The sequence below is a fragment of the Scaptodrosophila lebanonensis genome, unplaced genomic scaffold, assembly GCF_003285725.1.
Source record: "Scaptodrosophila lebanonensis strain 11010-0011.00,11010-0021.00 unplaced genomic scaffold, SlebRS2 tig00000024-arrow-pilon, whole genome shotgun sequence".
Lineage (NCBI taxonomy): Eukaryota > Metazoa > Arthropoda > Insecta > Diptera > Drosophilidae > Scaptodrosophila > Scaptodrosophila lebanonensis.
Genome location: NW_022060538.1, coordinates 9,703,471 through 9,716,484, shown reverse-complemented (window position 1 = coordinate 9,716,484; position 13,014 = coordinate 9,703,471). Strand labels below are relative to the sequence as shown.

Here is a 13,014-nt window from a genome sequence, read left to right as displayed (position 1 = left end):
AATAGGGATTTGGTGAATTAAATGCTGGATGGCAAGAAACATTTGTTTAAATTTAACTTCTACACTTTTATACGCATATTTTTTGTCAAGCGAACAAACAAACAAAAAATATTACTGTAAGGTAAAGAACTTTTCAATATATATTTCATTGCAAATAACAAATATAATAAGTTTTTCTTTTAAAGCCTTTCTATTTGTAAGCATTTATTATATACGTGTTTTTATTTGTTGATATTTGAATTCAACGAAGTATGGTATTTAACGTTGTGTAGTATTTAACGATGTATGGAATTTTAAAAGAAGATAATGTCTGGACACACTGTATATTGAATACTTGTATGAAGATAACTCGTACTAGAAATAAGTTGAAGAATATAAAATAAAAGAATAAATAAAAACAAAATTCAGAATTCAGAATTCTTTTTAAGGCGTTAAAAAAGCTAAAAGTTAAAAAAGTTATTTTATTTATTTATTTTAGGCATACTTTACTATTTATAATTATTCATAATATAATAACTAACTACTAAAACATCGACTTTTGAAATAAAAATTTACAACTTGAGGAAGAGTTTACAAGTTTGAAAAAAATTAATTTTTTTGGATTATCGTGTTCTATTGAATAGTTTCTTTGGGACAGATTGTTGTTGGTGTTGTATTAGGGGATCGCCCCACAGACTGGGTAGTTAGGTTTGCTGGCCCTATTAAGGACTTGTTTGTGATTTAGTTCGCTGTGTCCCGTTCAGAGTCTTGATAGAATAGTGCAGCATTTTCTGTCTAATAACGAATCATTTCTCATTTGGACCTTGATAGAATTGGTGGCTTCATAACAATGGTTAAAGAAATGCCATTCGGCCATTTTCTGGCATCTTAAATGGATATATTTTAAATTAAATTTTACATTTTTTATATCTTACAATTTTATGTTTTTTTTTATATATAATAATGCGTATTAAGCAGTCGATTTAATATAGACTCGTAATTAATGAAAAATGAATCTTAAAGAATAAAACTACAGCGCCTTAGAATAAATTGTTTTCCTCTAGTATATGTGTATTTAAGTGGCATTACAAAAGTGAAAAGATTCTATGTGTGATCTGTAATTTTAGCTTGGAAAGAGAGCAAAGAGTATAAAAAATGCCACCATAAATCCGAGTCAGTCATAGAGATGCAGGCAATAAAAAAGTGATGTGGTGCAAATTTCTTCGTGCGCATAAATTAGACGCTTAAATGCATGAAAGAAATGTAAATAAATAAATGCGAATGAAATCACAGCCATACACAAAAGGTAAAGAGATAAGCAGGCAGCCAGACACGCACACAACACTCACATTCACGACACACATCAATTCAACTACATAAAAAGTAATGTTAATGCCCATGAATTGCCACTCGTGCACGTTTTTATTTTGCCACACACAAACACACAGACACGATATATAAACTGTATTTACTTGAATTTATGCCATTTATAGACTTTGCAGCGTTTTTGCTTCACTTACAATTAGCGATAATATAGCGCTTATCGTCACAATTGCAGCCCGGACTACCGTGGCTGCCTATTTAAGGGAAGAGCATCCTCCACGACGTCTCACTATCTCCAGCATCTATTGGCATGGAATATCAAAGCTTTAATGTTAATACTTATAAATGTTTAGTGGTGTAATCGTGAGTATTAGATGCAATGAGTTATAATATTTAGTAAGCACGAGATCTGCAACATATAAAAATACTTTTATTTGACATTGACATTTTGTTAAAGCTTCAACTAAAAGACACAGAATTTCTTATATCTAACAGCCATTCAGAATTTAAAATCAACTTGAAAACTAAAAGATTTACTTTCTCGACTGATCAGTGAATTTAAACAAAATTTTATTGTAGTATACAACTCCCACTGATAATAGCTGGTTTGGAGACACATTCCTTTTGAAAACGAAAAAGGGGTTTTGCGGATTGCAACATTTAATAAACCCACAATAAATATTCTCAAATATAAAACGAATGACAATAATGGAAGTTTTTGTAATGGGCATACAAGAGTACAACGAATTTCTAGCCTAATTACCTTCGTTACTGCTAGATTTAATTTTACCTTTACTATTTAAACTGATAAATAATATTGAACAAATATAAATATTTCTTACATATTCTTCAAAAGTGACCAATCATAACTTATCTTTCAGATGCTAAACAAAAGCACTTTAATTCGAAGACATTTAATACTAAAAGAATATAATTTTGTGTATTTTAACTGCAGACTTTTTCTATTCTACTAGATTTTTAGGCATTAGTTTTCTTTTCTATTTAATATTCATTCCTATTTTGGGCGTAAGCCCAAAAAACAATATAAAGCTTAGTAGATTAGATTCTAGGCTTTTATGGAATATACAAATTATTGTTTTAAGGAATAAAATTAAATAATATATTGCAATTTTCTCTAACTTTAGCAATTTCTACTCTCTAAATCGATTGACTTTTTCACGCTTTCATCTCCAATATGCGCTCGCGAAGTCATAGTTCTGGCCAAATGCTTACAACTGGCGCACAGGAACTTAACTCCTATGGCCGTGGCCCAAGCATATCGCATAGCTGATCATTTGCTTTGGTGCTAAAAAGCGGCGCATAAGTGCAGCATCATTTCCGTTACATATAAATACACTTTTCTGCTTCGATAGCGGCAGCTCATGGCATGCGGCATGACTTGGCCAGACACACACACACACACATACATACGTGCTTAGCTAACAGTCAACAGTCAACGAGCGCAATTTAAACTTGTTACGTGCTTCACATGCGCGCCGTCATGTCGAACGTAATGAAATGTTACAGACACATATACACAGATTACAGTCTAGAGCCTAATGCCTGGCAAGCTAGTCAGACACGGTAGCATTTTTCTGCTTGATTTGAAGCGTTGCCTATCGAAGCGATGCTTTTTATTATTATCAGCATCAGCAGCAATAGTAATGACAGCAGCATCATCGTCATCATCATTATTATCATCTTGCCAGTCTCATCTGCGAGCGCAACTTTTCGTTGCTTGTGCTATTATCGAATGCTCCAAATTATGACAGAGCCTTTATTTGTGATTTCCATGACTTGCTCTATTTGTACAACACTTGTCATCGATTTTAAAACATTTTATATAAATTCGTTCCTCAGATCCAAGTACATGCAATATTTTATGACCCCTATCATTAAAAATATTCGCAAAGACTGCCTTAAGCCTAAGAGAATAGCTCCGCCTGTTTAATTTACAAATAAATTGCACCATCTTGTACATATCTTATGTTTATTTTAAAACATATAACTCCAAATTCAATTAGAATTTCGTTGCATACGTTTGGGAGCTGTTTGATTTGTTTACATGCATTACGTATACGCCACCGTGGCAAACCGGCAACCAAATTAGCATTCGCTTTGTATTCTCTGTGCACACAATTTCTTACATCGAAAATTCAATTATTATTCTTACAAATTTCGAATCTTTGCATCCCACTCCCCCATCAAAAAAACAAAAATCGCTAAGCGACCTCAAAAGACAAAACTCAGTATACATGCGAGTACGAGTACATGCGAGTAACTTCAATAAATAACCAATTACAAGCAAATATTGCCGCAAAACACACAAAAATATAATGGAATTTGTAAAGGCTTTTTTTGAGTTAACAAACAAGGCCAGCCAGGGAAATACACAATCGAGCTCGCAAATGCCAACAGATGGGGAAAGTGAACAAATTTGAAATGTAAAGCAAAAATCGAAAATAAAGATTCAAACTAATGAACATTAACTATATATATTCTACGTAATATGTATTCTTTTAATCAATTTTAAAATGTTTTAGCAATATATTACACTAAATCTTTTCTAAAAAAAGTATAAATTAAATAGAAGTATGTTCAGAGAAGATTCAGCAGCCACACGATTACGAAAGTTATATAAAAGGTTGATTAACTAAAGTTGCACAATTGAAGTAAGTTATTGAGAAAAAATATATCATTGCTTGCTTATTTCCCCGCCTTACTGATCATTTTTATAAAACTTGTAGTCTACCTCTCGTTGTGGGTTACAACTATCAGGCTTAGACTCAATAACGAACGCATATTTTATTTTAAATTTAATTTATAAATATTTTCCACCTAAAGGCTTACATTTGTTAAACTATTCCATGCTGCATAAATGCATTCACCCATTCTTACATACCTTTTTAAGATCACAATTCCCATAACGACGTGAAGAAAATTATATTTGATAAAATACAGGTACTGTTGATATTTGTATGCATTCCATATTATAGTTTACTATCCTTTCCGATTAACTTATTTTGCAGTTGTGGATTACGAGAGAAACCAACTTTTTTAAATTGCCTGCTCTTTGGAATTGTGCTTCAAATGTTAACTCTTCGTTTTATTTGTGCAAGTCAAACTCAAACCCTTAATAATTTATTAATATTTCACTCCATTCATTTATACTAACCGAAAAGTCTGTATCAAATAATAATAATAAGTCTGTAATAATAATAAGTAGGTATTTGACCGTAAATTAGGTGAATATTTCTGGCTGATTCATACTTTTGTATTGAAATCAAATACTCTGCATTTCTCTTTACGGCTTTCCTATATAATTTAGGTAATGTTGTATAAAGTTGTGAAGGAATTTAATTCACTTTTAAACAAAACTGTGACTAAAACATAAACACAACAATTTTTGAAATAGAAATAAAAAATCAAATTAATTACACTAAGTTTTGATGAACAATATTTTTTGGCATTTATTTATTTTGAGAGGGTTATTAAAGGATCCAAAGTATCCTGTTTTTATTTATGATATGCCTAATTTCAGGCACACTAAGAAGTTAATCAATACACTTGCCTTCTAAATTAATAAACTTAATAACATGAACAGCTGTGAAGTTTATGGTGCCGCAGTAGTGGTAGGTGGTTCAGGAGTGTTAGCTGATTCAGGAGTGTTAGCTGATTCAGGAGTGCTTACGAATCCAGGAATAGTAGGTTTTTCAGTTGTGCGCCCTACAGGCGGTTCCCATGGTTCTGTTCTCACGCCATGATAGCGCCATTCATCCAATTGTGAGCACCGCTTTCTGTCCCCACACCGTCCTGGTCGACGTTTTGCAAAATCTTTCATGAAGTTCATGTTAATACATTATTCGAGTACAATCTGTGTATAATTTGAATAATTTACCCGGTCTTCCATATATTTTGTTTTTGCAGTTTTGGATTTCTACTGTGCACCGATTTTTAAATGACTTAAAGCAGATACCATCGAAAGCACAGACAGGATCGACATAGTATGGACAGTCACGGTAACAAATAGGCTTTTTTTTAGCAACACAAGCACAAATTAATGCTGCAGAAGAAAATTAATCAAACAACACATTCATTATATTTATATTCATTTACCTACTAACCGAAAAATATAACTACATCAAATTTCATTTTTGCTTCAAAGTCATGTCCAACTGTTTCGAAGCTGCTTGAAGAAGTGTCAGCCATGCAAATGAAACCATGAAGCTTGTTAAGATTTAGCACGGACCATGTCGAAAGATAAAACACAAACACAATTTATAAGTATATACTTATACTTTATATAGTAAACCGATTCAAACACAATACAGTCGCTCCCCAATGCCACTTACTATAAGAACTAAGCCCAACGCATTGCTAATACAAAATATTGAGCAGTATTAAGCATTTGAGTTTAATTTAACGTTAATTTCTATCCAATTATGAGACGCTACTTTCAAGCGCCCTCTTTTTAAGTATACATCTTCAAAACTGAAAGAAATTTTCATTTCTATTTCTGCTCTTAAGAGTAAGCTATGATGAATCCTTAGATGAGGGCAATCAGAGCTTATGCTGGAAGCCTTAGCTATTGACAACGCATTAAAGTTTATCTTGGAATGACTGAAAACCAGCATTATTTTTGGCTTTTATCGACCAACAACTTAGCGAATTTCTGCACTCTGAACGTTGTCTAACTACTATTCAAGGATTTCACAAATCCTGCTTTGTTCCAGTGTTAAAAGACACTAAACTTAAAATAGATCTTTCAAAAACAGACTACTGCTTATACAAGTAAGTAGAACTAAATTGAATTGCATTCTTTTTTTAATATAACTACTGCTATGGAAATGCTTTTTGCGTTCTAATCTTAAGGGATTTTGAACAAAAAGCACAGTTTTATTTTTTAGCTTAATATCTCCACTTTTACTTACATAAATTTTGTAATAAAAGTTAATTATTTTTAAAAAATGCTTTTGTACACTATATTTATAAAAAAATGATTAACACCTAAATGAAAACTGTTAAAAGTTAATATAATTTTGAAGCTATATTCATTACTGTCGTAAATAGTAATACAGAACCACAACAAAATTACAGGGGAGCAATAATTTTTGCTATATTAACAACTTTTTCTATAGTACACAACCTTTAGTATGACCATAAAGATGGAAGAATTTATATTAGTTGCGGCATTAGATTTATATTCTTCACACTATCATAGTTACTGTATTTTTAAAAATCCAAATAAATCAATCCAGCCGTCACTCAAAAGTTGCAGCAATTACAAAAACTGACCAGCAATCATCACGACCCAACCGCATGCATACCTTTGCAGACCTTATAGGATCTTTTATTACGCGATTTGATTTCATTCACAAGCGTCATAAATGGAAAACTACGAGCAGAAAACGAATTTCAAATAAATTATGCACATCAACTTGTTGGACAGCCAGTCCGTCAACTTGCACCCATCCAGGGCGAAAGCTGCGGATCCAAGCCCATGGCGGAGTAGGTGCTAGAGCTCGAACAGCTCTTAGGGGCGCCAGAGCCAATAAATTCCGCGTCTTTCACTGGGCGCCGTGATTGCAAGCATTTGATGATAAATTAAACTGTAGACACGCGCGTCGAAGAAATTTATTATGCGCCAAAAGGCCAAATGGCTGTCAGCCTAAGCGCAGCGTTGCAAGCCGCACAAACCTTTTTAGCTCTAAATCCACATCAATGCATCATCGGCGTAAAGCCAACCAACGGCTGCCAAAGAGGAAAGGGTGGTATCACAAAAAAATAAAAAAAACAAAAAAATAACAGAAAAGAAAAAGAAAACTTTGCTTTAGCTTTTTGGCTGTTCAACGCCATATTTTTTTCTCGTTTTTCTTGCTCGCGAACTCTGCCATAAATTGTAAAAGTGGCTTTGCAAGGTGGCTCGACACTGTGGCTTGTTTATGCGCTTCACACGCTTGTCTTGTGAGCTGCCAGCATGCCTAGCTGTTCTTCGGGCGGCAAAACTGCCTCTCGCCATATTGGTTATTAATGTTTATGGTTGGTCAAAGTTGCTGATACAGTTCATGTTGTTCTACCTCTTGCAGTTGTTGTTGTTGCTGCTGTTACTCTTATTGGCTGTGCGCCATAGTGTGGTCATTTGATCGGGGCTAGCGCCTAGGCTAATGCAATTTATAATTTAATTTCTTGTCCATTATAATAATTCACTCAACAATAGACATTTACCTTTCCGCTTCTCTCAAGCAGTTCCAAGATTCAAATACACTCAAAAAAAAGGAATTAAAATATATCTATAGTAATGATATTTTAGTATTTTCGCTCTCGTACAGATGGCAATATTGTTACGAAATAACGAGGTGTTAATGCGGGTTTCAACTTAACGTAGCAATAAATGCAAAATGGTAGTAAAACGTATATTTGTTTAAAGTGTATAATTAAAGCTGAACTTGGAACCAAATGTAATGCCAGTACTGGTATGGGATATGCCTGTAGAACATCATTCAATGAATGGAGATATAAACAATGATAGATGCAAATTGTATTTAATAATTATCATTTATTACAAATAATATTTCTTTTATTAACTATTTAGCTTTTAGCTTCGTATTTCCTTACCCAAAAACTCTGTCTTTACAAGCGAAGGAACCAGCACAGGAATTAATATTAATAGCAATACTGGAACAAGTACTAAGTATAACTGATTCCTAGTAAGTTAGCAGCAGTAAATAAAACAGTTTTGGCACTGAAAACAGTTCCGGAGCGAGCATCAAAACCAAAACCCTTAGAACTTGTGCCCTAATCAGAGCCAGCAGAACACAGCATAACATCAGTAATAATAAAAAATTAAGATATTTTAACTAAATCAATTTAAATTTACAATTCGTCGAAAAATATCCCAATACTATATGGCTAACAAGGTGCAAACTATTTAGCTACTGTCTTGCATCGACGGCTTCAAACGATACGATTCAAGTGGCATAATAGTATTAAGATTAAACATTTATATTTTAGAAAAAGAACAATTTGTGAAAGGCTAGTGTTTCTTTAAAATTTAAAAAATAAGAATGCACAGTTCGTAAAGAAATTATTAATCGCAGCTGCTAACTGCCTTCAAAACAACACTAACGAGTGGCAAAAAATGTACACATTTTATAAAAATATAACGAATTTGTATTCAAATCCGTTTTGCAATGTTAACCACAATTTTTCTGCGTGCATGCTCCCCCTAATAAATTTTCATTCACCAGCTACGCTGTCCGCCACAGCATACGGATACCTTTTAATATGGCACAAAAGCCGTATTTCCGTTTTAGAACGATTTGATTTTGTTATACATGGAATTCTATATGTTGTTGCAGTAAGTGCTGCTGTGATTCTTGTTTTTGCCACTACTACTGCTATTGCTGTTGTTGTTGTTGTTGTCGTCAGACTCGTATTGCTCGTGGTTTATTGGTTTTATATTGGCTCATATTTTGTGCGGGCCAGTGCGCGCTGCTGAAAAGGCCGGCTGTAAATCGTGACAAGTTGCCAACGGGCTTTAAATTTCAATAGGGCTGCATTGGCTTGTCATAAAATATAAGCCCATGTACACGTATATTGGAATATGTTCGTCTATCTAAACGTATCGCGTATGGTGCTGGGGGTGTACGGGTGTAGCCGAAAATTTATGACGTAATTGAAACATGAAATTAGGACGTTTTGCGGTGGATTTTATTCAAGTTTTCCTTCATAAATTAATCTCTAGAAGTTGGAGTGGTTTCTTCTTCCGCCTGATCATCATTTTCAATTTTTTCTTCAGTTGTAGTTTTTACAGGGCTCGAAGTAGTTGCTCCAGCCTCAGTTTGCGGGGCAGCTGTTACAGCCTCAGTTTGCGGGGCAGCTGTTACAGCCTCAGTTTGCGGGGCAGCTGTTTCAGCCACAGGTTGCGGAGTTTGTGTTCCAGCTTCAGGCTTCGTAGTACCTTTGCTAGCTTCAGGTTTCGGAGTCTCTGTTAGAGCTTCAGGTTTCGTAGTACCTTTGCCAGCTTCAGGTTTCGTAGTACCTTTGCCAGCTTCAGGTTTCGGAGTACCTTTGCCAGCTACCGGTTTCGAAGTACCTTTTCCAGCTACCGGTTTCGAAGTACCTTTTCCAGCTACCGGTTTCGAAGTACATTTTCCAGCTTCAGGTTTCGCAGTACCTTTTCCAGATTGTGGTGGCCATGTATAACGATAAGCATCATCTGGAGTGCACATATGCGCCTTACGACCACACTTTCCTAGAATCTTTCGTCGAATAGCTATTTGAAAGGCAATGGAATTTGTATTAACTTTAGATTTTAGGGGTCCATTTAACTTACGAGGCTTGCCCCTCTTTGCATTTTCGCAGTTTAAAACTTCAACTGCGCAAAAATCTGGATATTGTCTACTACAGATGCCATCGAAAATGCAGACTGGTTGATTTTTTAAAGGACAATAACGGTCCTTACAAGATGAGTACCAAATGAAAAGTGCTACAAATAGCCAAACATCACCATTAGCCTTTAAAAAATAATTTTGCTTTACACTTACACCAAATTCCAGCATCCACGCCTCTCATTTTTACTGTAAAGTAATGGCAAAAAGTAATATAGATACAACTTTTATATACGAAGTGGTATGACGAAAGTAATTACTATAGTATGTGGGTGTGAAAAGTATTTCATGAATTAGAAACGGTTAGGTTGTTTGCTTGTACAATGAAACCTTAGGCTGATAAATATGTCTTAACTAACAGATACTCTTTAGCTACCGCAGGTACTGAAAGTGTTCAAAGAGAAATTCAAAATATTCCTGTTAAATCTTTTTAAACAACTTTCCAAAGTCTCACATACAATTCAGTTAGGGGCCCAGTAAGGACAAAAAGGAAACATAATATGACTAATCCAATTGAAACATGAAACTAAAACATTTTGGGGTGCAGTTTAATAAAGCTCTTCTTTTTAAATGCTTATTCTAATTGATTTGGTGTGGTTGGTTCCTCTTCATGTTCATCATTAGGAATTTTATCAGCTTTAGGATTTTCTTTTCCACCTGAACGGGAACTAGCATCTGGTTGTGGCGCAGGGGTACTTGGCTCCTGTGAAGCTTCAGGGGCATTTGTTTCCTTTGGCTCTTGGGTAGTACTGGTACCCTGTCCTCCACCTTCACCTTCACCTTCATCATTAGCTCCTGATGGTGGTGAACCTGTATATCGAAAAGCATCTCCCGGAACGCACCTATGCGCCCTACGATCACACTTTCCTAGCCTTTTCTGTCGAATAGCTTATGAAAGGCATGAAATTTAATATTACCTGTGGATTTTTGGGGCACATTTAACTTACGAGGTTTGCCTTGCTCTTCATTTCGACAGCTTAAATATGCAACAGCGCAGAAATCTGGATATTCTCTTCTACAGATGCCATCGAAAACGCAGACTGGTTTATTTTTATAAGGACAGTAATGATCCCTACAAGAGGACGCCCAAAATGAACTAAAGAGTGCTACAAATAACCAAACATCACTATCAATCTATAACTGACTAATTTTATTTAACACTGACCCCAAATTCCAGCTTCTACAACTCTCATTGCTACTGCAAAAGTTGTGAACTTAATAAAAAATACAACTGTTATATTGGAAGTGTCATGACGAAAGCTATTAAGTGGGTGTGAAAAGTATATTAAGAATTAGAAGAGCCATTTATGTGACATGTTTCGGTAGTCACAAGCTAACAAATACTCTTACTACTCTTAGCTACACAAAATTTTTAAAGAAGAAACTCCAATTGTCGTTTATTTAATAAATTTGCGCATTTCACTTCTCTTTCATTCTTTCTCTAATAGAGACTTTAGAGTTCGTGCAAAAAAAGATTCTTTTAATTAAAGTAGCAAAATTTATTAAAATCATGCTACTGAAAAAAATTAAATTAATTTTTTTTGTCCTTTTTGGAAAGACTACTTTGTGTTTTTAGATTAAAAAGCCATTGAATGATTTTACCTACATTTCATTTTCATTAATTCCTGCACAAAAAAAACTCTACGAAATCTCACATAACACTCATGGAATGCGAGTTCTCTTTCCTCAGCATACTGACTAGATTTTATATAGTTTGTGAGGTCTGCTACGACTCCTTTTTTATGCCTTTATTATACCTTATACAGAATATATTACTAGAAAGCCCTTAGTAGTTTTTAAAGTAGGAAAGAGTGGATTTGTGGACAGCCTGCAAGACATCAAGTGCAATAAATTCATTACCTATGTTTACAAGAAAATGACCAATCCCCACGAAAAAACTAGTGGACATTTAGGAGTTTAAATGTGGCATAAAAATAAGAACATAAGCATTTCTTTTAAGTAAACATGAACTCTGGTGCCTATAGGTATACGAATAATTTATTTATTTAATAACTTTGTCTACAAAAAAAAAACTGTTTATATACAAAAGAAATTGCTACTAAAGTTAAGGCTTATAAGAAACATGTTGAATAAATAAAATCATTTACAAAGACTAAAATAATATCGCTTAGGCTACGACTTCGGTCAACTCTGGCTCGATTCAAAGGCTTAGGCTTTTACAACAAATAAATTAGAGCTTAAAGGAGAAAATAACCCATATTTTAATACAAATTTAAATGGTAACTATAATTTTGTTTTGTCTTTAATTTTGTTCTTATTTTTCGACTATACATAAAAGTAGCGACAAGTTTCACTTCATTTACGCCTAATAAAATGCCATTATATAAAGGACAACAACTCATGCTAGTAGCATGCCAGTACTGATAAGGCAAAGTCGTAAGTGACAGATCGACAAAATGGCCTGACGGTTCCCAGAGGAATGCAAAAATACGCACAAATAAAAGCACGTAATGCGGCAGCATTCAGTGATGAGTGCGATGACATTTTTATAACCGAAATTGCCAACTAGACTGGCGCACCGAAACATACTCACACATCCTGATATCCCCCATACATAAACTCGTAGAAGTTCAATTTCATGGCAGCACACAGCAAGCCAATAAAAGGACAAAGATCCCAGCCAGCTGTGCCAACTTGGACGAGACATAGAGACAAAGACAAAGGCAGAGGCATTTTAATGTAACTGCCCTGGCTGCTGCCCCGGTAGGTCAGATTAGCTCTGCCTGTGGCACACATGAAAGGCCATTAAACAGCTGCCTTCATGGAAGCAAGGGATGTGGTCAAGCTTTCGCTTTAAGCCACAAGATGTGATGTCCAGCAACCAGCTCGAGTGCGCATTGAGTTATGACTTTAATTTCAATTGCTATGAGAATGTATGTACGTATGTATGTATGTACCTGGCAGTTGGCATGACTAAAACCCATTGCCCATAATTCTAAAGTCTGTGACGGATCATAAATTCGAAACTTGCTGCCCAAACTGCAACTACAACTGCACTTCAGATGATATGAGATGAAATGAAGCCATTGGTGGAATGGACCCAAGACGCTTGCGGCAACAACGGAATGACGGCAAATGATGAAAGCATCAAAAGAGAAAACGGATTGGAAACGTACTGAAGCTATGAGTTCAATACATATACAGACACACAGATAGATAAATGGGGAGAAGTCGAGCTTAAAACAGATAGTGGGAGTCACAAATACGTTTCAACGAAGCGAAAAGGAGCAACAAAGCAGCAAAAACTATATTATTTGCGACGTCGAAAATTGTTTACTCTTACGAAAAAAAATACTTCAAA

At 34.8% G+C, this 13,014-nt stretch overlaps 1 protein-coding gene and 2 long non-coding RNA genes across 3 annotated transcripts; all 3 read right to left on the bottom strand.

Moving 5' to 3' along the window:
• Positions 1 to 4,793: 4,793 nt before the first annotated feature.
• On the bottom strand, positions 4,794 to 5,304 carry LOC115621719. The gene is made up of 2 exons (XR_003995291.1): positions 5,201 to 5,304; positions 4,794 to 5,136 (listed from the first exon to the last, which is right to left on the bottom strand). It is a non-coding gene; the product is annotated as an uncharacterized LOC115621719 (long non-coding RNA).
• A 3,707-nt stretch (positions 5,305 to 9,011) lies between these two features.
• LOC115621685 (circumsporozoite protein-like) lies at positions 9,012 to 9,784 on the bottom strand. Its single transcript, XM_030515395.1, has 2 exons — positions 9,638 to 9,784; positions 9,012 to 9,577 (listed from the first exon to the last, which is right to left on the bottom strand). Exon 2 carries the CDS (start codon positions 9,531 to 9,533, stop codon positions 9,036 to 9,038), a length of 498 nt encoding a protein of 165 aa, XP_030371255.1. The 5' UTR covers positions 9,534 to 9,577; positions 9,638 to 9,784; the 3' UTR covers positions 9,012 to 9,035.
• A 435-nt stretch (positions 9,785 to 10,219) lies between these two features.
• On the bottom strand, positions 10,220 to 10,752 carry LOC115621695. The gene is made up of 2 exons (XR_003995289.1): positions 10,640 to 10,752; positions 10,220 to 10,580 (listed from the first exon to the last, which is right to left on the bottom strand). It is a non-coding gene; the product is annotated as an uncharacterized LOC115621695 (long non-coding RNA).
• Positions 10,753 to 13,014: the final 2,262 nt, after the last annotated feature.

Coding starts and splice junctions, on each gene's coding strand:
- LOC115621685 (XM_030515395.1), bottom strand. CDS start 9,533: ATGTGCACTCCAGATGATGCTTATCGTTATACATGGCCACCACAATCT.